This window comes from Protopterus annectens, chromosome 3.part0 (assembly GCF_019279795.1).
Source record: "Protopterus annectens isolate FY-2018-M chromosome 3.part0, PAN1.0, whole genome shotgun sequence".
Lineage (NCBI taxonomy): Eukaryota > Metazoa > Chordata > Ceratodontiformes > Protopteridae > Protopterus > Protopterus annectens.
In genome coordinates this window covers 373,519,800-373,543,152 of record NC_056731.1, presented here as the reverse complement: position 1 = coordinate 373,543,152, position 23,353 = coordinate 373,519,800, and the positions used below count along the sequence as shown (strand labels likewise).

General features: G+C 40.3%; 1 protein-coding gene across 1 annotated transcript in view; it reads left to right on the top strand.

The window, feature by feature from the left end:
* Positions 1–8,580: 8,580 nt before the first annotated feature.
* Positions 8,581–23,353, top strand: part of LANCL2 (LanC like 2) — a 543,796-nt gene continuing 529,023 nt past the window's right edge. Inside the window, exon 1 of the mRNA XM_044064819.1 lies at positions 8,581–8,857. Coding sequence (XP_043920754.1) covers positions 8,663–8,857 — 195 coding nt within the window. The 5' untranslated portion in view covers positions 8,581–8,662. The remainder of the gene's footprint in view (positions 8,858–23,353) is intronic.

The following is a 23,353-nucleotide window of genomic DNA, read 5'->3' as shown; positions in this document are numbered from 1 at the left end:
CAAGTTCAGCATGATCTCTATCAAACACCTTCTGCATGAAGTCAACAAAGTGCGTTTTCATTGCAGATTTCCTGTTTAGGGTGTGTTCCAGTGAAATAAGCCATGACTCTGCAAGCTGCATATTGTCTGGCAATTTCATTCTTGGGGTATGGAATGGTAAAGTGCCACCCAGCTGTTGGAGTTGTCCTGATAGAATTTTTCACTCATAATTTTCAAGAATTCCTTATTTTCCCTTGTGGCCACCAACTGATTATCATCACTAGCAGTATCAAACACCATAATGCCAAGATTATCATCCCCCCTTGGATAACTTGCTGTGGCTTAAAATTACTGCATAACCTTTTTTTACACAGTAGGGATGTGCACAGGGTTCAAAACAAATATCGCGCCCATTTGGAAGAACATGCGTCTTGAAGGAAGTAATCCTGTTAGGTCTCCTGACCTTAACTAAACAGACGTTACCTATGACAACCCAACCTAGGTCCAAGCATTGGGCATATGGAGCATTGTTTGGGCCATTGATGTATTCACGTACCTTGCTCACCCTCAGTATGTCTCTACCAAGCAGTATCGGGATTTCAGCATCTTTATCAAAGGGTAGTATTTGGCCAGATATGACCTTCAAGTGAGGCTGACGAGAAGCAGCTTCTGAGATAGGGATCTCTTGCCTGTTGGTTAGAATCTGGTTGCACTCGATGAGCGTAGGCAGTGGAATTTCTAGGATGCCATTGAAAGGAGCTATTATAAGACTGCTAGCTCTCCTGCCAGAGACTTCGGTAATGCCAGCACAAGTGCCCAGAGTGTAAGGCAGGGCATCCCCTGTTATGTTGAGCAGGTCAAAGAACTCTGATCTTACAAGAAATCAATTACTTTGCTTGTCGAACATAGTGTACAGTTTTACGGCTCTTTCAGGATGACCCTTGGGGTATACACAGACCAAGCATATTTTTGCACAAGATTTGTGACTAAGTCCTTCTCCACTGACGGCAGTACCTATAGTGTCAACTGGAGTAGGAGCCACTGTTTGTTCTACGTTCTCCCTGCCTTGCTTTGCCTTGGGAGGATTAACTGTGGATGGGATAGAAGTATATTGAAATGGATGAAGTGCTTGTACATGATCATCACTGTCACATTCTGTGCACTTGACAATGGTTTACAGTCCTTAGCAACATGCTTGGTCGAAGCACAGCATTTAAAACATACTCCAAATTTCTTAAGAAGTTCCTTGCAGGGTTTATTTTTTGAAGGCAATACATTTTCTGAGTGGGTGAGATTTGTTATATATTGGGCATTGGCGATTTGGGCTTTCAATTTTCTTGCTTTGATCACCCTTGTTGGGAACTGTAGAAGGTGTAGGTAACTGTTTAACTGAGACCGGACCTCTGCAGTCTCTGTATGGGCTGTGCAAGTTTGTAGGCTTAGGAGAGGATTGACCTGGAGCTTGGGACTCTCCAAGGGAGTAGCTTGGGTCATTCTTTGTCTCTGCAATTTTCCTGATGAATTCACAGAAGAAGGAAAATGGGGGAAAGGAGACTCTGTTTGCTTCCTTGTACTTTGACCCAGCTGTTGTCAATTTTCCTTGGATATCATATGGGAGCTTTGAAACTATCAAGTTAACCCCACGAGCAGTGTTCAGATAACTGAGACCTGGAAGGTATATGTCTTCCTTGGCTAGCTAAAGTTTGGGAAGGAGGTCACTAAGCTTTTGTAATGTTAGATTGTCCTTGCAGGATATCTTTAGAAAACTTTGCAGCCTCTTGAATAAAGCATCCTCAATGACTTCAGGGCTGCCAAAGCTATGATCCAGTCTGTACCAGGCAGCATTAATACCCACAGCCTGGTTAGCAATATGAACAACCTTGAGATGCTTAATACATCAGAGAAGCTGAGACCAAACCACCTGATGATCAAATCCAATTCTTCGGTAGCTGTAATGTCCAGATCACCAACTGCAGACTTAAAGGTGAATTTCCAGCCTCTGTAGTTCTCAGATCTGTTGTCAAACTGCGTGAGGCCAGTTTTGATAAGATCTTTGCAAGGTATGTACTTTACAACCTGTGACACTTCTGTGTCTTCAGACTTTAGGTAAGGAGCTGTTGGTTTAACAATGTTGGTCACATTAACAGTGGCACCACTGCTGAACGACACTGAGACATAGGGTGGTGCAGCGACATTAAGCTGAGGAACTGGCCGAGAGGTCAGGAGCTTGCAAAGGTGCAGAGGCTCGGTTGACAGAAGGTTGGTGACTACCTCCAAAATATGGTAGGTTAGCTTGAGCAGTTCTAGGTGTGTAATACTGACCTTGGTTGAGAGGTACTGCAACAGTAGTCACTGGGAGTAATAGTTCTGAGGAAGTGTTTCTGGCTTCGGGAGCATCAGATAAAATGGAATGCTTGTTGCTATGGTTGAACACAGTCTGTAGTGCGTTTAAGATAACTCTCCGTGTCCACTGGACTTATGCTGTCTCTGTCACTCCCACTAGCAGCTTGCTCTAGAACTTTTAACCTTGCTATAACTGTGGCATGTTCACACTATTTTTCTAAGGCCTCTATTTCAGCCCTTTTGCAGATAGCTTCAGCCTGCCTTTCTGCTTCTCTGTGTGTAGCTTCTGTCTCTCTTTCTGCTTTTTTGTGGGCAACTTCTGCCTCTCTGCTTGCAGCTTCTGCCTCTCTGTGGGCAGCTTCGGCCTCCCTTTCTGCTTCTCTGCATGCAGCTTCTGCTTCTCTGTGGGGAGCTTCTGCCTCTAACTGAGCCTTCCTTTGTGCGAAGGCTGCCTGAATCTTAGCAGCTTCTGCATCAGCAGGGGCTTTGATAAGTTGCTCGCTGAGCATGGAAGACCTAGACTGTAAAGACCTACTAGATCTGGTGGAGTGTCTGGTAGATGCGAAGTGATGGGATATGGATCCATGGAGTAGTGTAATTCTGACTTCAGCCTTAGTCTTTGTTTGTAATGCCAAGCTGTCCCTGTCAAGACTGAGCTGATCAAACCACTTTAGTTCTTCTTGTGCTTCCCCGGTATTATATCTTTGTAATAAATTGACATACTTTATGCATAGTCTCTGATAGCTTTGATAGGTAACAATAAATTGCTTGAGTGCACCCTATAATTGCAGTGCATCATAAGCAGGATGACAGAGGGCAGACATACAGTTAATAGTCTTAGTCCATTAGTAAGAAAGATTGGATAACAATTCTTCCCCATCAGTCTCATAATTCTGTTTTGCTTTCCATGTAAGATTAAAGATGTGTTTTGCTCTAACACTTGGATCAGGGATTTGATCTCGGTCTGCAAGAAATTCTGCATCTTGCTCTGTATCAGCCTCTGCTGAAAGTGTAGTGGTTTGCTGAGATATTGTGCTGCTAATAAAACAATCAATACTAAAGTATTTTCTGAGACAGAGAAAAGTATCAAATCTTAGTTAGATGGGTTTGCACAGCATTGGTTTGCAAGAAGCTAGGCAGTGCAGAAAATGTCACTTTCAGTTTCACAATGCTGCAAGCACGGCTGAGGGAAGAATAAAACAGTTTCTCTGAAGATATATACAGTGCTCACAACAAATACACACAGACACACAGATATATATATATATATATATATATATATATATATATATATATATATATAAATAAAACAATCCTTGCAAACAATCACTGCTGAATTGCTGACTCACCAAAATAATTATGCTGTGCAGAGAGTATCTTGCTAAACAAATCCTTTGGAGACAGTCCTACTCTCTAAATTTAAAGGCATTAGAAAATCTTTCAATAGGTGCCCTGTGCTCTGGGACTGTTCTGAAACTTCCATAACCTGCCAAACATATCCACACTTTGTAATTTATGATTAAGCAAGCTCTTTATGCAACTAACAGCTGTATAGGTGCATGATGCAAACTTATTCTTAAATTGCACTTTCAAAGTCCAGCTACAGCACCCCACTGAATATTCCAAAGTGTTCAATCCATTATTTGACTGTTCTAACTCCCCTGGCTTTGCATAGCAAGTGTAATCTCCTAATCTGTAGCAAAATGTATTGAGAAGTTTACTCACCACCACAGATAGTGCTAGCAGACAGTGACTAATCAAAATGATACCTATGCAGACTGTTAAATAGTTTAATTTCCAGACTGTGCAGATCTTAATACAAGATGGCATTCTAATGGTCAAATAATGATGCTTTGACACACTCTAGCAATAGACATGTGGTTGCAATGGAATCTAACATACAACTAAAGAAAATGGCTGAGAAGGGAGGAGTTAACTAACAGAGCTAGGCTACAGGACTACAGCTTGGACAAAATACAAAAAAAGCAATTTCTTAGCTAAACAACAAATACACAAGCATGTGTAACGTAAGTACATTTGCAAATTTTAGTATGACTTAGATGTAGGGGGAATTCATAGGTTATCATGAGGTGTACACTTTATGTAAACTTCACAGTTGTTGTTGTTTGTCTTTCGGCTTTTTCCCGGTAAGGGGTTGCCGCAGCGGAACTCCGGTCCACTAATGATTGTCAGTAGATTTTTACGAAACGCCGAGGTGCCTGCTCGACGTCCACCCTTCAACGAAGGCATGCCCATTTACGCATGCATGTCTTTCGAACGCTGCCCAACTGTGGGGAGGACATGCAGACTCCACACAGAAGGCACTCCCAAGCCACGCCGAGAATCGAACAGGAGAACCTTCTGCTGTGAGGTAACAACGCTACTGCCGTACCACCGCAGCTTACTACCTTTTCAAATTCAGAGGCAGCTCTAACATGGTGTTCTAGCGTGAAGATGTGCAGCATTGGATCAGGCTGTCTCAGAGGCCATACTTCTTGCAAATGATTCAGTCCAGGGGAAGACATAGTCTAATTAGCCATATGCTCTCTTCATCTGAATTGCTTCCAGGAAGGCATATAAATGCTGAGTGATTCTATGAATCACTTGAACATGTAGATTAGTATGACTGCTCTTCCCACATCGCAGCAGTGAGCATAGTCAAAGGCCACGTTCATCCTTTGTGGAAGAGGAAACTACTAGGGATTTTAGTGGTAACATAAGGTGGGAGATGTGTGAGTGAGTGTATATGAGGGGATGCACGGATGATTTTGTGTGTGTGTGTGTGTGTGTGTGTGTGTGTGTGTGTGTGTGTGTGTGTGTGTGTCTGTGTGTGTGTGTGTGTGTGTGTAAATTGATGAATGGACGAATGTGCAAGTATGATTGGGTGGGTAAGGGCTGTGCGTGTGTGTGCGTGTGTGCATGCGTGTGTGCGTGTGTGTGTGTGTGTATGTGTGTGTGTTAATGGATCAATGGACGAGTGTGTGAGTGCAATCGGTGGGTAGGGGCTATGTGTGTATATGCGTGTGTGTGTGTGTGTGTGTGTGTGTGTGTGTGTGTGTGTGTGTGTGTGTGTGTGTGTGTGCGTGTGAGTGTGTGTGTGTGTCTGTGTGTGTGTGTGATGTGTATGTGTGTATAAATATGGGTTAGGGTTGCTGTCATACCTCCACACACACCTCTGGACTAATAAGCATAGCCTACAACATTGCATGGGGGGACCACTAGCCACTAGAGATCACTTTTTAACACTCAAGCTTTAATGGCACTTCAGCCAATATAGGGACTGTATTTGTATTGGAAATTCTTTGTGATAACATCCACTGCAATAAACCATAATTTATTCCATTCTCGATGGCTCGTAAGTACCTCTTCAAAGTCAAACAATCACAATGTTATAGGAGAACTCCAATGGCTAAGGTTCAAGCCAGGTGACTAAGTTTTGAACAAAAACAAAAAAAGTCTCAGAAATTTGTAGAGGAAAAAACTGCATTTATTCATTAAAATGCACAAGCGTTCACACAGCTTTAATAATTCTGCAATTCTAATTTATCAAGAGTTTAAAAAAGTACTAAAACAATTTATACCCACTTCACATAACATGACTATTAAAATTATAATTATTGGTTAAATAGCAGCAAAGTTGTTAATGACCCTAATTTCAAAATACATGTTATGCTAATAGCCCCATTTAGTCTTGGAGCACAATCAGTACATTTATATTCTGCACTTTCTGTTTTCATTTGCATGCCATCCACTCTAAAGCCATTTAATTCAACTTCTAATAGTGAAAACCTAAAATAATGATTACGTTCTTCAGATTTTATATGTTTGCATGGAGCATTTGTTTCAATCAGTTTTCTAATATCAGATAAATATATGTGATCATATGTGACTTACCAAACATACACTTAATCCGTCACCGCCCAGATGCATTTTCAATGAATATGAGATTCAATGCATTTTCAGTGAATGTGAACTTCAAGGGACGAGAAATTTACTGTTGCTCTTGCTGAGTCTGTTTCCATTGTGAGACTGTTTCATTTTGTTTAGTATATGGCCATCAATATTTGTGTAATAAAATTAGAAATAAAAGTTTTAAACTAAATCCTAATCTCTTGTATTCATTGTAAAAGTAACGAAGAAAATAATAAACACGCTGACAGGTTTGCACAATGTTTATGGTAACTGGATAGAGACAGCCAAGTAATGGGAGACTGAAATGGCTGTAGTTGGGGGGGGGGTGCTGGCCCATTACCCTGCCTAGAGACCCATTTAACCATGATCTGGCTATGACTACCCACAAATGTACCAAACAAAGCCGAGTTTGCTGTTTACAGGGGATTTTCCCCATATACTGTATTACCATTACTGTTTACGTTATAGTTTCTTACTTGGTACATGCGATATATAATTGCCTCATATCTCTTGTGTAAAAAAATATTTGTGCGACCTTTTACAAGCATTTCTTTAATATTTGAATTGCCTGGCTGACCCTGCTTATTTCTTGCTGAGTCCATAACTGCTTCTCTATCTGGAGTGAAACCTCTGCTCTTGGCTCTATGAAACATGCAGACTTTTGTCTTTAAAATAATCGGATTGCAAGGTATCCAAGTCTGCTGGTAATGTCTGTGGTAAATTTTACTCTTACCACTGTTTTTTTCTTGTATTTAATTCCTTTGTATATTTGCGTGCCTCTGTGAGGAGCAGCCATGGGTAGACATGAACAGCAAAGATAATGTAGTATAATGTAATTAATGAAACAACAGCCACTATAACACTGAATTTCATTTAAGATTTAAAGCAAACACTTTGCATGAGCTGTTTCAGTTGCTCATAAAGTTACATGCTTGTTTTTTCTGATCCTAAGGAAATCAGAAGGCTAAGGGTTTATCTCGATTCCAGACAAAGTGTTTGGTTTCACATAGCAGCATACCTCTCAACCTCTCAGTGCAAGAAATCTTAAGTCCACAAAACAGGGGAACAAAGGCCCAAAATAGGAATATATTTTAAATATTGCTTATATAAACTTAGAAAGGAGCTAGAGAAACAGGGTTTGTTTTAACATACTGAAGGATTTGAAGACTGAAACTCAACTATATGTCATTAATTAGTAACCTCGATCCTCAGATCATCCCGGTGATTTACCAGAAAGCTGAAAATTTTATGACGAACAGTCCAAAAATATAAATAAAAAATTCTGGACATTCTGTGAAAATCTGGACAGTTGAGAGGTGAGTGTAGCAGCAATAATAGCGGTTATCATCACTTGGGGCACATACTCCTCCAGAACAGCAGCCAGGGAGGCAAATAAACACAAGCAAATAATTAAACAAACTCGGTAGTATAAAAAACTTCCATTGCCACAGTTAACTGTGACAACATGATGTGTACAACTTCCATGTACAGGGAATTAAATGTATTTGTCAATGACATCATATGGGAGAAGAGCAAAATCTCTAGGGGATCGTTATTTCTGAGTGGTACTGACAGAGGTGGGTGTGTAGGAGGTGTGGGGGGGGGGTATTCCACAGTCATTCTGCAGAAACATGTTTAGTTCTATTTACTAATGATTTTTTTTTTTTTTGCCTAAAACACTACTACTGCTTGGACAGCAACTGTCAGAATACCTCTCAACTGTACAGATTCTCACAGACTGTCCAGATGTTTGCCTCATATTTTTGGTCTGTTTCTCATAAACTCGTAGTTTTCTGCCAAATTATTGAGCGTTGAAGACAGAAAATAATGACAGATATTTGAGTTGTAGGCTCTATAGCCTTTAGAAAATTCATGCTAAAGCAAAACTTGCTATTTTATCAACTTTCTAAGTTTGTAAGAGGCTAAGAGCAATATTTAGAAAGTGTCCATATTTTTGGGCCTTTGTCCCCCTATTACTTATGGTTTCTTGCTCTAAGCGGTGACATGTCATTCAAGCAATCTGTTTTATAAACTGCTCTGTATCCCTTAAAAAATACCTTAAAGCTTAATGTGTGCCATTTCGTTGTTGGCAAAGAAAATGCATTTTGCTCATTGTCTATGTTTAATTTATTACAGCTACAGCAGAAGAAATACTATGCATAAAATCTTGAAAGACCTTTACAAGCTTTTTAACAGCTGTCGGCATACAGTTTTCATGATGCACTTAATGTTATTATGTACAAAATACTTCCACCAGCAACGTTTGGGCAGACAACTGAGTCTGCCTTATGGGTCTCGTTCTATTTTCGATTTGTATTGTGCATAATATCCAAACGCATGCGCTTTTCTTTTACTCGAGGCCAAATGTTATGGGCTGAAGAAAATCTTGGGCAGAGTATGAGTACGCGGCTGGGCGTGCGCATTGGCCATGGGAGAAAGTATGTCTAAACGGATGAAGCTGTTGATAGGCACAGAGGCCGAGATGGAGGAGAGGGCCTTTGTTAATCCCTACCCGGACTATGAAGCTGTTACCGACACAGGTGCTGCTGGAGGTGGTGGAAGTCAAGAAGAGCAGCTGGATGAAGAAGACAAGTGTGACGTAGCTTTTGATAGCGAAGGGAAGGTAACGCATATGTAGTGTCTGTCAAGCTACATGGTGTCGCAGATGTCAGTTTAAAAATGTGTGTAGTGTGTAAGCTACTGTACTGAAACGCCCACTTATTTTGATTTTCCTCATTGTACACACTATGCTATCATGTATCTAGTCTGCGCTGCAGGATGCATGGTTTGTGTATTTCACAGAGCAAGAGTGCACGGTTGTGGGAGATTGTGACATTCATTTTATGTAGTATATTTTTCTGCAAAGGATGCAAACAATGAATGTCTTCCTTAGATTCGTGGCTTCACAGTGGTTTTGCAAAAGGCATTTAACTTCACTATGCAGATCCTGAAGGTTTTTTTCCCTTTACATTGCTTGTTGAAACTTTGCTAGTAGCCAAGTTATCTATCTTGGGCTTGGGGAGGGTTACTGAGGCTCTCCTAAATCAAATCAACTGAAGCAGTTTGCCTTGGCCTGGGGTGTCTGTAGCCATTCAAAATTTTTAGGAGCAAGGGCAATACCATAGCATTTTCCTTAATCTAGTATTGCCAGTCAGTGCAAATTGAAGTGTTGAACCAGATATGAACTGATTTGCGAGTCAATATTGTTACATATTATCCTTATGAATATATGGCTGTTAACAGAGAGGGGTTACGATGTGTCAGCATTATTCAGTGTGTTGCACAGCATCACGGACATTTAATAGGAAGGTAATTTTAGAGTGATTTGACAGAGTGAGCAGAGATTTTGAAAAGGGCTAGACTGTGGGCTTAACCTGTGTAGAATTTAGCAATGCATTTAATTCTGTTCCACACACAAAGTAATCATTGATTTGACAACAAGCTCCACATGGAGTGTAATTTGATAAAAGGGTTACTAATTGGGGTACCACTGTCTTTAATACTGTTTTTATATCCTAAATTCTTTTTTACAAAACAGTGCAGTGTGTTTCCTTGCATATATAACCAATACAATGGTTCACAATTTCCTTAACTGGAGATTGGTTAGTAATTTATAGGTTCATCTTTAATCCTATAGTTACCCCAGGCTGCCGTGCATTCCTGCCTTCGGTGTTCCCACCTGTCACTACAACCGACTGACCTGTACTAGGTCTTGGGTTACCTACCCTGCCCAGGACTGCTGCCTCTTCCCCAAGCTAAGGAACATTGCCAAACCTCTTTGGGCATCTTTCCCCTAAAGGAAACAAGAAACACTATAACTGACTGACCTGTACTAGGTCTTGGGTTGCCTACCCTGTCCAGGACTGCTGCCTCTTCCCCAAGCTAATAGCCTAGTATCAACGTATCAACCTATGAACCTATCTGCCCTAGGGCACTTATAAGCCTAGCCAGAGTATGTTTGGCTTTCACCACCCTTTTAGATTAGTTAACTGTGTCTCTGTATAGTAGGTGACAGAAGGTAGCCATATTAAGGTTAGTTTATTGTACCTCTGTCTAGCAAGGACACAGAAGAGATCCCAGGGGTAAACGTACAGTCTCCTATCCACTCGTCAAGATTTCTCTTGAATAGGGTCAGTGAGGGGCTCTGCCTAATATGGATTGGGATTTTGTTCCAGAGTGAGGGGAGCCTCTGGGATATGAATCTGTCCCTCCAGCATGTCCTGTTTATTTCTGTGCTGAGGTTCAAGTCCCTGGAGCGTGTAGCTCTAAGGGACTTGGATTTCTTGAGGTGGAGCATGTCTATTAATTCTGGGTTGGACATGGCTTTATACGTCAGACACAGATCGCCTCTGAGTAGGTGGTACGCAACTGAGTAGAGCTGGAGTTTCTTTAGCCGGAGTGCATAGGGCATCTGTTTGAGTCCCTTGATCCTCTTGGTGAGGTACATTTGGGGTCTTTCACGTTGCTGCAGGTGTCGGGTAAGGTACATCCCAAATGGGGCATTGTTTTCAATTATGGGTCTGATAAGTGATGAGTAGAGGGGCACAATGACCTCTCTTGATCTAGATGCGAACCCTTTCATGATAAGGTGGGCTATATAGAAGGTCTTTCTAACTATTTTGGCAACGTGATTGTCAAAGGAGAGATTACTATCTACTTGGGTCCCCAGGTCCCTAATTACTTCTTCTGTACTTAATGGATTACCACCTATGTGGTAATTTGTGGGCACTTTGTTTTTCCCAAAGGGGATGACAATGCACTTTTGGCATTTAGTGTTAGGCCATGGCTCTGTACCAGTTATCTGTCTCTGTGAGACCCTTTTGGAGGATGCTTGTGTCAGCCGGAGAGTCGATTATGGCACCCAGTTTGCAGTCGTCTGCGAACTTTGTCAGCCATAGTCCACCTGTGTTAGCCTGTACCTTGGAGAAATATATACCGAACAGGAGAGGCCCCAGGACTGAGCCTTGTGGGACGCCACTTGTAACTGGTTTAGAGTCTGACATGGCACCTGCAATTCTGACCATATTCTATCACTAAGCCAGTTGGCAACCCATCTTGTGACATAGGGGTTGATATTTAAGCTGGTGAGCTTATTTATGATGCCTGAGTGGAGTATTGTGTCGAAGGCTTTTGCAAGGTCCAGGTAGGCTGTGTGGACAACCTTCCCTTCATCTATGGCTTTGGTAACAGTTTCAAAGAATTCAACCAGGTTCAAGAGGCAAGATCTGCCCTTAACAAAGTCGAATTGGGTAGTATCCAGTGTCTGTAGGTTCCCAATGTCCTTATTTATGATTTCCATGATGATGCGTGCCATAGCCTTGCAGACCAGGCTGGTCAGGCTTATAGGGCGATAGTTTCCAGGGTCCATTGCGGGACCACTGTTGCTGTACGTCATTCCTTTGGTACATGTCCTGTAGTAAGGATAAGATTGAACAGTGTCTTTAAGTGAGGGTTTAGTTCTTCTTGGAGCTCATGTAAGACGCAGCCCGGGACACCGTCTGGTCCCATTGATGCTGTGTTTTTTGCTTTGGAGAGGGCAGCTTTCACCTGTGCATCTGTGATCACAGGGAGACTACATTCTGTTGGGATAGACATTTGCTCTTTTGGAGGGGAAGGGGGGAGAAGTTTGCACTGAACCTTTCTGCCAGGATGTTGGCAATGTCTGTGGGTTCAGTGTATTTTTTGTAATTTTGCACTAACTCGGAGCATATCTGGGAGTTGCCTCCTACGTTCCTGACATAACTAAAGAAGGCCTTGTGATTATCCTTAGTGTCTTGTGCAATTTTTCTTTCGAAGTTTGCCTTAGATGATTTTATGAGGGATCGTAGTTTCTTGCTAGTACTGATCAGCTCTATCATGTAGTAGCTTCCTCCTTCTGTTATATAGCTTATTTATGGCCGGGGTCCACCAGACAGGTCTCCTGCCTTTGGAGGAGTGAGTCTTGGTTTTATTTGGGATAGCATGCTCCATGCATTCCTGTAGGTGTCCATAGAATGCTTTTGTAAAGGATTCTGCATTTTGGGCCGTAGTTTCCACTGGCCCGGAGCCTTTGAAAGATTCCACCTCGGTTTTGAGAAGTGTGAAGTTTGCTTTTGAGAAGTTCTTCACCGTGGTTTCCTTGGCTGGGGGTGGGCATGGGATATGGATGTCCAGTGAGATTAATTTTATGGTCTGATCTTATCAATGAGGGGTATACCTCTGGTGTGGAACATAGAGACCCCATGTTAGTGATGACCAGGTCCAGTATGTTCTCCCCTCTTGTGGGAGTGGTGACCAGTTGTTCCATAGCATTTGAGTTTATAAATTCTAGGAACTGTTGGGCGAGGGTGTTTGGGTAATTGAAGTCACCCAATATAAAGGAACATTGCCAAACCTCTTTGGGCGTCTTTCCCCTAAAGGACACAAGAAACACTACAACCGACTGACCTGTACTAGGTCTTTGGTTACCTACCCTGTCTAGGACTGCTGCCTCTTCCCCAAGCTATGGAACATTGCCAAACCTCTTTGGGCGTCTTTCCCCTAAAGGACACAAGAAACACTACAACCGACTGACCTGTACTAGGTCTTGGGTTACCTACCCTGTCCAGAACTGCTGCCTCTTCCCCAAGCTAAGGAACATTGCCAAACCTCTTTGGGCGTCTTTCCCCTAAAGGACACATGAAACACTAAAACCGACTGACCTGTACTAGGTCTTGGGTTACCTACCCTGTCCAGGACTGCTGCCTCTTCCCCAAGCTAAGGAACATTGCCAAACCTCTTTGGGCGTCTTTCCCCTAAAGGACACAAGAAACACTACAACAGACTGACCTGTACTAGGTCTTGGGTTACCTACCCTGTCCTGGACCGCTGCCTCTTCCCCAAGCTAAGGAACATTGCCAAACCTCTTTGGGCGTCTTTCCCCTAAAGGACACAAGAAACACTACAACCGACTGACCTGTACTAGGTCTTTGGTTACCTACCCTGTCCAGGACTGCTGCCTCTTCCCCAAGCTAAGGAACATTGCCAAACCTCTTTGGGCATCTTTCCCCTAAAGGACACAAGAAAGTGCATTCTATTCTGACTTTTACCTAAAGATACAAATGTTATTTTCACCCCAGGTGCATCTTGTAAACCCCATAGCCAGGACAGCCAGCAGCCAAACCCTTCCCCCTCCCAACCAATAGAGTATTCACTCTTAAAGCCCCCTTTTACTACTCCTGTGTTAACCTACCTCAACATTTTAGAGCTGCAAGCCCTGCGAGTAGCCTCAGTTGCAGTACAATCTTTGCCCACTAGGTGGCTCCCTCCTCTCAGATCTTTTTCCCCTTGCAAACCCTTCTCCATTGTACATATTTCTGTCAACCATTATACTTTATATTTTGCTATCTGATAGACCCATTCCTATCCCACTTCTTCCATATACTTCTCAACTGCACAACTCACTATCTCCTTTAAAACTTACCCTAACAATCAGCACTCCACTGATTGTTTTCCTTGCATTTGTGTTCTTCTCTGGCTCTTCCCCGCTACGTTCGCCCTCCGGGCTCACTCCGCTTCCCTACCCTGACCGCAATTCCCACCCGCCCCCACTAGTCCTAAACTTATACTACCCTAACCACTCCCTTGCTTAATTAGCCACTCCTACTAAACACTTTCATCCTATCACAACTCATCCCCTACACACCCATCCCCCTATTCCCAATTCTCTTGCACTCAAACTCCTCTATCACCACACCCATATTTCTCTTAAGTTTACCTACTACCACAGCCACCATGTATCCACCAACTCCCTCCTCATCTCCAAAACTAAAACCTTTGCACTACCTCATACCCCCACTCATAATACTTTATCTCCTCACTGCCTTTGAATTCCACTACCTGCCTAATTTTCAACACTCTACATCAAGTAAACTCATCTACATCCAAACACACACCCATCCCTCAATACATCCCCACCTTCACACCTACAGCACTACTCCAAAACCTCTCCATTCTATACTACCTACATACTTAAACCCAAGGACTAAGAACTATTACCAACTCCTACTAAAGTTCACCAAACTCATAAAGAGTTTACCTAACCTCATAGCCGACGGTGACATCCATCCTAACCCTGGCCCAAGCTCACCAACTACCACTAACCCCATAGATAGAACTCCTACCAACATAAGAAGCTCACATAATGCCCCTAAATCATTTCTAGTCTGTCACCTAAATATCAGAAGTATAAATAATAAACTCCACTACCTGCATGCACTCCTAGATATGCACTCACCTGATATATTCTGCTTTACAGAAACCTGGCTTAAACCCACTATCCCTGACAATGAAATATTACCCCCCCCCCGACTACAATATAATAATACTTGACTGTAAAGGTAGAAAAAGAGGCGGAGTAGCCATCCTATATAAATTCTCTCTAGAGTTATCTACAATTAGCACCCCACCTGACCTAATAACTACCAACACCAAAACAATAATCTCAAGAATTCAGATTAACAAAAATAAATCTATAAACATAGTATGTAGTTATATTCCTCCAGGCAATAACATAAACACCTTAGAAAGCACCCTCCAGTGGTTGTCCTCCACCCATCCCCAAGAAACAATCATACTTGGGGACTTCAACATCGACTGGATAACTTGTTCAGCACACTTCCCTACCACCCATATTAACTTACATGGTTTCTCCCAAACTATTACTACCCCCACCAGAATCAACAAACCTAACAAAAAGGAAAGCATCATAGACTGGATCTTAATAAATAACAAACCTCAGCTTTACAAAGCAGGCACCCTACCTGAGGACATGAGTGACCACCTCCTAACCTACATAATTAGGAAAAGAGATGACATGCCTCACCAAACCACCTTTAAAACCCTCGGGTACACAAAGAACTTTAACCTAAATAGTTTCCTAGCTGATCTAAGCTTATGCAGATGGACCAATCTTAAAACACTTCCCCTTGACCAAGCAGTTTCAGAATTCAACACCACATTCCTAGCCATCTTAGACAGGTATGATCCAACACGTAGAATCAGAACCAAAAACAAAATAGCACCATGGCTAACCAATACTACTAGACAAAAACTTACTACTAGAAATAGAGCATGGACCTCATGGAGAGCCACCAAATCCCCACAAGCCCACATAACATTCAAACAGATAAGAAATGAAGCTAAAAGATCTATTGTTTTAGACGAGCAAAACTACTATTTCAATTTACAGCAAAAGCACCAAAATCAGCCTCAAAGATTCTGGTCAGGTCTGAGTAAGCTGCTCCACCCAGGTAAATCTTCTACCCCCACTCCCTCATCTACCTTACAACTAGCCCCTGAATCGGTAGCAAATGCCTGTAACACTTTTTTCACTGAAACCGTCAAGTCCCTAGCCAATAATCTATCTCCCTCCTCTTCTCCTACAGTCTCACCTACTCATATGAACCCCCAACCCTTAAAATTTGAGCCTATCCCCACAGACTATATCAAATCTTTACTTAAAAAATTAAAACCTACCACCCTTGCAGCCGACCTACTTCCCACTGAATTCCTACAAAAGGCCGCTAATGTAATAGCTTACCCTATCTCCATCTTAATCAAGTCATACTATCCAAGAATCCTACATCCCCTCCATTTGGAAAATCGCTCACATTATTCCACTTCATAAAGTAGGTAACTCCACGGAACTCTCTAATTACAGACCTATCGCCATACTATCTCCCTTAGCCAAAATAATGGAGAAATGCATACAGAAGCAACTATTAGCCCACCTTACTCACAGTTCTCTCCTAGCCTCAACCCAGCATGGTTTCAGACCAGCCCACAGTACAACCACTGCCCTTCTCTCCTTCTCTCACACTATAAATCACAACCATAATCAAAACCTGCTCTCCTCTGCCCTCTTCCTCGATCTAGCAAAATAATTCAACATGGTAAATCACAACTTACTCTTAGACTCTCTCAAATCACTGTCCATAGATAACCCAGTATGTAACTGGTTCCACTCTTACCTGAATGGTCGACAACAAGCTGTCTTGTGGAAAGATAATCTATTTCCCCTTCTACCTGTCACCCTTGGAGTACCCCCAAGGTTATATTCTGGGTCCCCTTCTTTTCTCTATATTCATCAATGATCTGCCCAAAGTTATACCACAGGTAACTTCCATACAGTACGCAGATGATTCTACACTAATCTGCACTGCCTCTACTCCCACAGAATTACAATCCCTAACCCAGACCACCTTCAACAAAGTAGAGAACTGGCTTAATAACCATCTTCTCCTATTGAATCCAAACAAAACCAAACTACTACTTTTCTCCCCCACACGTAAGATAACACCACCAATAAGAACAGTCTCTTCTAACAATGGCACCATAATTTCTCCTGAACCAAACACTAAACTACTAGGTATAATCATTGATAACAATCTGAATTATAATGCCCATATAGACAAAACCATAAAAACAGTAAATAAAAAAATAGGCTCCATGTATAGGATAAAGAAATTTCTAACCCCAACTGCCAGAACCGCCGTAGCTCACACACATCTTCTGTCTTCCCTTCTCTATGCCTCACCCATCCTCACTAATCTGTCCAAATCAAACCTCAACAAAATCACCAGCTGCTATAACAATATAGCAAGATTCGCCACAGGCTCCACATACAGAACCCACCATTGTCATAATCTTCACAAATTAGGCTGGCTAGAACTACCCAATCAAATGTACTATAACCAACTCATAGTTATTCATAAAATCCTCTACCAACCTACCAATACCCCGATTCTACATCCCTCCGCTCATCCAGCAGAATGCTAGTACAAACGGCCAAAGCCAACAACTCAGCTGGAGATTCCTTATTCTCCAACTCTGCTGGAAAAGAATGGAACTCCCTTCCTGCTGAACTAACCACTAACAACTCCTTGCCTCATTTCTAAATATCTCTAGAGACACACATGCACAGAGCCTGGCTATGTCCATGTCTAAACCCCGACTAACCCATACAATAATGAGACTGAGGAAGACAAAAAATAGTCGTGCTCATATCTTAACCCCGACTAACCCAAAACACACCAAGAAACTATTAAACCAAACTTACCTCACAAATGTGTTTACCCTCTTCTCCCACTGTAACTTACTATTCTGCCCACACTAATTAAAATCCTTCCAACCTAAACTATCTTCTTTTATTCATCTTCTTTACTTTCTCTAACTGAAAATGCTTTATCTTATAGACACACCTCTTTTAAAAGATTGTTTTCCCTGCATACATACTGCATCAGCAACAATGCTTTTTTTATTTCCTATCTATATGTAATCTTTACATGATTTTTGACTTTGACCTATTGTTAACTTTCTAGAGATCTTTGTAACCTGCATTTTTTAAATTGTTCCTAAACTTTCGCAAATAGATTTTATTCTTAAATCTTAGATAACTTTGTTACCTACATTTTTAATTGTTAGTAAATTTTTCGTAATGTGGAGCTTTTCTTCCCGGGCCTCTGCTGAAAATGGATATGTATCCAGTCGGACTTTCCCGGTTAACAAATGTAAAATAAAATAAAAAAAGGTTCATAGGTAACTACTAGGCTAGCTGCTCTTCTGAGCCATTTTAAGCCTAGCCAATTTCCCTCAAAAGTGATGATCAATTCCTGTACCTTCTGTCAGTGAGGTATGTTACGCGGAACTTCCACTCCAAATAAGTGAGCCAAGCAAGATCAAGGCTTGTTGGTTATTGAGCTTGAAACCTTAGATCCTGTAGTGGGCCTTATAAGTGTCCATTTAGTTATCCATGTAGTCATCGAGTTTTCTTCTTGAAAGTATGAATTGATGGGCTGAGTTTAAGTGAGAAGGGAAGTTTACTTTATAGGTGTGAATGTCTTGAGTTATAAAGGGGAAGGAGTGCTTGTTTTTTTGAATATGCCTTAAATGTATTGCATTATTATTACCCTTGCTTTTATATATGGTCGTATATTCTTTTGATAATCATCTTGCGGCTCTGCTTTTTAGATGAAGTGAGAATTTTAAGATGCTTTGTAGTAATCGGTCATATGACTGTAGATCATGTGGCATTCTTTCAGTATAAAATAAGGCTAGTTTTTATCTTTGTTTTCACAGTTTGAAGAAGTCCATAAAGTGAGGATGAAAGCACTACTGTGTTTTGTTTCACTGAATAAAATGTATCAACTTTTAATTGTTTTTGTGTTTAACATTGACATTTTGACATCTGCATTTAATGTGTTGAAAAGCTACAAATGAGTATTAAACTGTTTATTAATAATCCCAAGGGGGAATATGTTTAAAGAGTTCCAAAAGCACTGAGAGCATGACAAACATTTTAGATGTCTTCCACCCTGAAAAGGGTGTAACAAACATGTTTAAGTAATTTGTCAATATTTTTTTCAACAGGATAATAAATTATATGTTTTTTGATTACAATCAAGTTGCTTTAGACGTGCCTTTTCATATTGGCATTATACTAACGTTATTAAAAGTGATAATGGATCAAATTTTGCAGGATAATTCTGCAACATGGTATTTTTGACTTTTTGAAGTAGATTGCAAGAATATTTCAATTAAGGAGGAAATGCGTGTATTAAGAACTGATGTGGGACTAAGTATCAATGGATTATGAATGTGTAGTGTATATAATATATATTTACACACACACACACACACACACACACACACACACACACACACACACACACACACACAGAGGTATGTCTTAAATTGAAAATTTAACCAATTAAAATACAGTTGATTGAAAATTCAACCAATTAAAATACAGTTGATCAAGCAACACTGCTCAATCAGCAACATATTGAAAGCTAAAAAAAAAAAAAACAGAAAGTAGTCTTTTTTTTTTTCTCCCTGCACCCCCAATATTTGGGGCTAGCTCCCCCATTACCATTGGTAATTGTGTGTGTATGTGTGGCTATATGGAGATATATACATATATATACCAACTCTGACACCACACTACAGTGGGGAAAGAGCAGCTTCCCTGTTCTCTGATCCTTGCTGTAACACTGTCACGTACACACACAAAGTCTGGTATGTATGTATGATTGCTGATTTTCAAGCACACATACACTTTTTTTTTTTCTCCCACTTGGAACTGAACTTGCAAACAAAAGTATGTGTATCTCTTGTGCGCACACACGCGTGTGTGTGTGTGTGTGTGTGTGTGTGTGTGTGTGTGTGTGTGTGTATGCATATATATATATATATATATATATATATATATATATATATATATACATAAAATGTTTATGTGTTTTTCTATAAGCTGGCACTGAGTTAATAACTAGTTTCATGTTAATTTTTAATATACTGATTTCATTTTCTTCCTTCATGAGAATAAAATGCCAGTTTGCTAAATTAGCACTTTGGTAAACCTTAGGTCTGCATGTCCTGCCTGTGCCTATATGGGTTTTCATCTGTTCTCTAGTGCCCTTCCAAATCTAAAGTACATACTGAAAGTAAATTGAGTGATCTTCCAAGAGGACATGTGCGTAATTCTTAGTGTCATGTGGAATTAGTTTTATGCATGTCAGGAAAGGCTCCAATTCCCCTGAGAACCTGAATTCGGTTAAGTGGGTAAGCAGAGAATGAAAACTGAATATAGTAATCAGTACGTTAATTTAGGAAGAGAGGTATTATGGGCTCAGTCATGATGTCATAGTAGGAGTCTATAACTCCCCCCAAAAATTTCAAGGAGTTGCTTTATTCTCTTATTTAGTGTGAAGCAAAAGAGACAACATTCAAATGTATTTCTTTATAATGTGTGATGCTTTCTTGCATGAGGTGCTCCTGTGACATATGTATTCTGTTATAATGGTTTGCTTAAGGTTAAAATAATATCAGTAATATTTCATTGACTTCTGTCGTGACAGAGTATTCCTTTCCGCAAAAATATAATGCACGTTATCATAACTGATGAAATGTTGCTGTCTCATCACTAGATTATGTACTTTCAGGTTTTTCAGCGCGAGTTCTTCACATTTGCTATTGAGTTCCTGAGGTGGTTTGACTGCCAACCAGACCCTGTAATTTGAAAAAAAAAATTAGTTTTGATATCACCTTAGGTTCTGTAGCAACTCATTCAAGCTGAAGTTTGCTTAAGATGACCGTTAGGTGTCTCTTGCTGCCTTGCTTAGGAATTAATAATAGATGTTCGTCATTTCTTCAGTTGTTTACACACAGTAAGAAAGTGGTGCAGCAGCAGTGCTGAACAAAAGTCCGCCAGTCTTATTCTGTAATCAGGCTGCATATCCTTCAGACATTTTGATATGTATACAATACATTCTTGTTCTCAGTTTTTTAGGTGTTTTTTTGGTTTGCTGAGCAGCAACTCTGCTAGGAGGGGAAAAAAAACATGAGACAAAACAGGAGGTCTCTAAGTTAGAAAACGTTAATAAGCATCGGAATTTAAACTGGCTAATTTCAAAAGGAGATGAGGATCATTGTTTAAATTGGCTGCGTTTCACAATTTTCAGTCCATTCTCAAACATTACTTATCACTACAGGCAATTTGGCCATGAGTTTTCCTGCTTAGAACCGTACATCTTTGTAAAGGTTATACTTGCAGGACAACTGAATTTTTGAGCATTCTCAATCATTACTACACCTAGAAATGCCAAGACCATTGAGAGAAAGCAGTTTATGTGCACAGTACTATGACTTTGAGTGGCATTGCCATTCTCAAGTCATGATAGTAGTAGTCCCGTAACAAAACATGTTTTGTTTGTTTATTTTTTCTCATTTGAATGTTGGTGCCAGCCTTTGTTCCATGATCTGAGAACTTCTAAGTTAGCATTTGCTTTGCATTGTTCTGTATTTCTAAGTTTTACAAGACCTTAACCACTTATTCCCATATTTCTGTTTAGCTAACATAGCACAACCCCCCCCCCCTTTTAGAATTTTTCATGTCAAGGTGCCCTTCATGTGTTTTGTGCAGCAGACTTTGACATAATGCTTCTACAATTACTCTTGGTTCTTTGAGCAGTATTCATCCAACATGGGCAGTTCATGTTGGTAGTGTACTTTGATGGAGTAGACAATATTTTGACCATATTTGTAGTGTACTTTGATGGAGTAGACAATATTTTGACCATATTTGTAGTGAACTTTGATGGAGTAGACAATATTTTGACCATATTTGTAGTGTACTTTGATGGAGTAGACAATATTTTGACCATATTAGTATAATGATTTTGGATAACCTTTGAAGTTTCATCCTGCATTTTTGCTATAGCGAATAAAGAACACAAATGGGCAATTTCCCGACTAGACTTTGTCAGTGACTACATCTTTATATTAGTGACTACATCTTTAATCTGGCATTTAAGTGTGATGATAAAATGTCTGTCACTAGAAATTTCTTTTTGGTTAGTACTCCAAATATAATTCACATTTTTAGGGACAACCACTGTATTTGTGGTAGGGTGTTTGCCACTGTCACCAAGAGTTTATGGCCTTCTTTATCCTGATTTTTTTTTTACTTGTGTACGAAATCCATATGTCAAAGGTAACCCTCCATTCTTTGCTTGAGAATAATTATTCTGAAGCTGTTCATCTTTGTATGCATAGGATGCAGGACGCCGTTTATTGCCATACTGCAGGAACAATGGTTCCTCTCTATATGTGGTTATCTTTTTATATCATGTCTACACTGATGAGTGTCATCATTGTATAAACTTTAGTAAATGGCACACTTGAAAGTCTGATGGTCTGTCCTATCAAAGCTTTCTGGGGTGGAAAATTGTCTTTTTGTTGGCAACTGAATGTGTTTGCTTTTTATGTATTTATTTCCTTGAGATTATTTTAAAGTCAGTGCATCCAGCCAGAATGCAGTTTCATTTTTTCAGCAATATCCTTGGATTCCAGTCTGCTGCTATTTCATTAGCTTCTTGCTCAGATCTAAGGGTGTCTTTCTGGCTGCATGTATTTTTTTTCCTAACTCAGTTGTTTGAGTTTTCTTACCAACATAAAAAAACTCAGGAAACTCCGCATCCTATATATTTGCCATGCTCTCTGTAGTACAGAACAGTTTTTTCATCGTATTAAATTATTTCTAATAAGTCACATGTCTTTATCCTGGTAAGTGGTGTTTACTGCCTTTAGGCACTTCAAAAGAGACAAATCTCTCATTGATCCTCACTGTTAGCATGCATGCACCAAGTATAGGAATAGTTTCACTATAACTAATAATGTGTACTGATAACATTGCTATTTGTACAAATGTAATAGCTTTTATGGTTCACAAAATATTTAGATTTTTCTCTTAATACTTTTTAAACTTGATTTATAGAAAATACTCTGAAATGCAAATGTGTGTGTCCCAAATTCCAATAGATGTTGATGATTAAATGAGCAGTGCAAAAGTCCATGACAAAAAAGTGTGTCAGATACATTAAATCAAATATACATGTATTTTTATAACAAGGGAGTATTTTGCCAGTACATCTTGCTGTACTCTACTCATGCCAACATTTCATTGAGATTTATTCCTGTTGTGCAGTTGTTTATTTCTAAAAGATTGTAAGGTTGTTTTAAATAATTGTATGGAACTACTTTACTGTATTGTTTCTGACTTTGGTCATGGAGCATAGAGTTGATAACCACCCAGTATGCAAACATCAGAGAATGTTGTCCTCTACAATGGCACCAAGTATCCTTATCTTGAAAATGCAGACCCTAATTTGCTAATTACACTTGCTTCCTTGAACAAAGACAACTATGTGCCCACTCTGCTCCATGGTCAGAAGTGCCCTTCACTACCATGATATCCGTGGAGCATATCAATTAATATTTCTCATTCTGAATTGTGGTATACTCTGCATGAGTTACAGTTCTGCTATACTTTACCTTTCTGAATTGACATGTCCTGACTTCTCCTGTGCTGTCTGTCTTCTAAAATGTGACTTTATTTATCCTCTAAAGTGTTTGTCTTCTTAACCGGTTGGGAACGGTTTGCTTTCTCGGCTTAAAGCATAAACTCTGGGCATAACAACCTTGCTAAGTTTCTTTTCTTACTGCTTTTTATTGTGTCAGTCTCTCATTGCAACTTCTTTCAGTGATTGTGTTTAAAATTCACTGATAACAAATCTGTGCACGTATGGCTTGTGGTATTGCC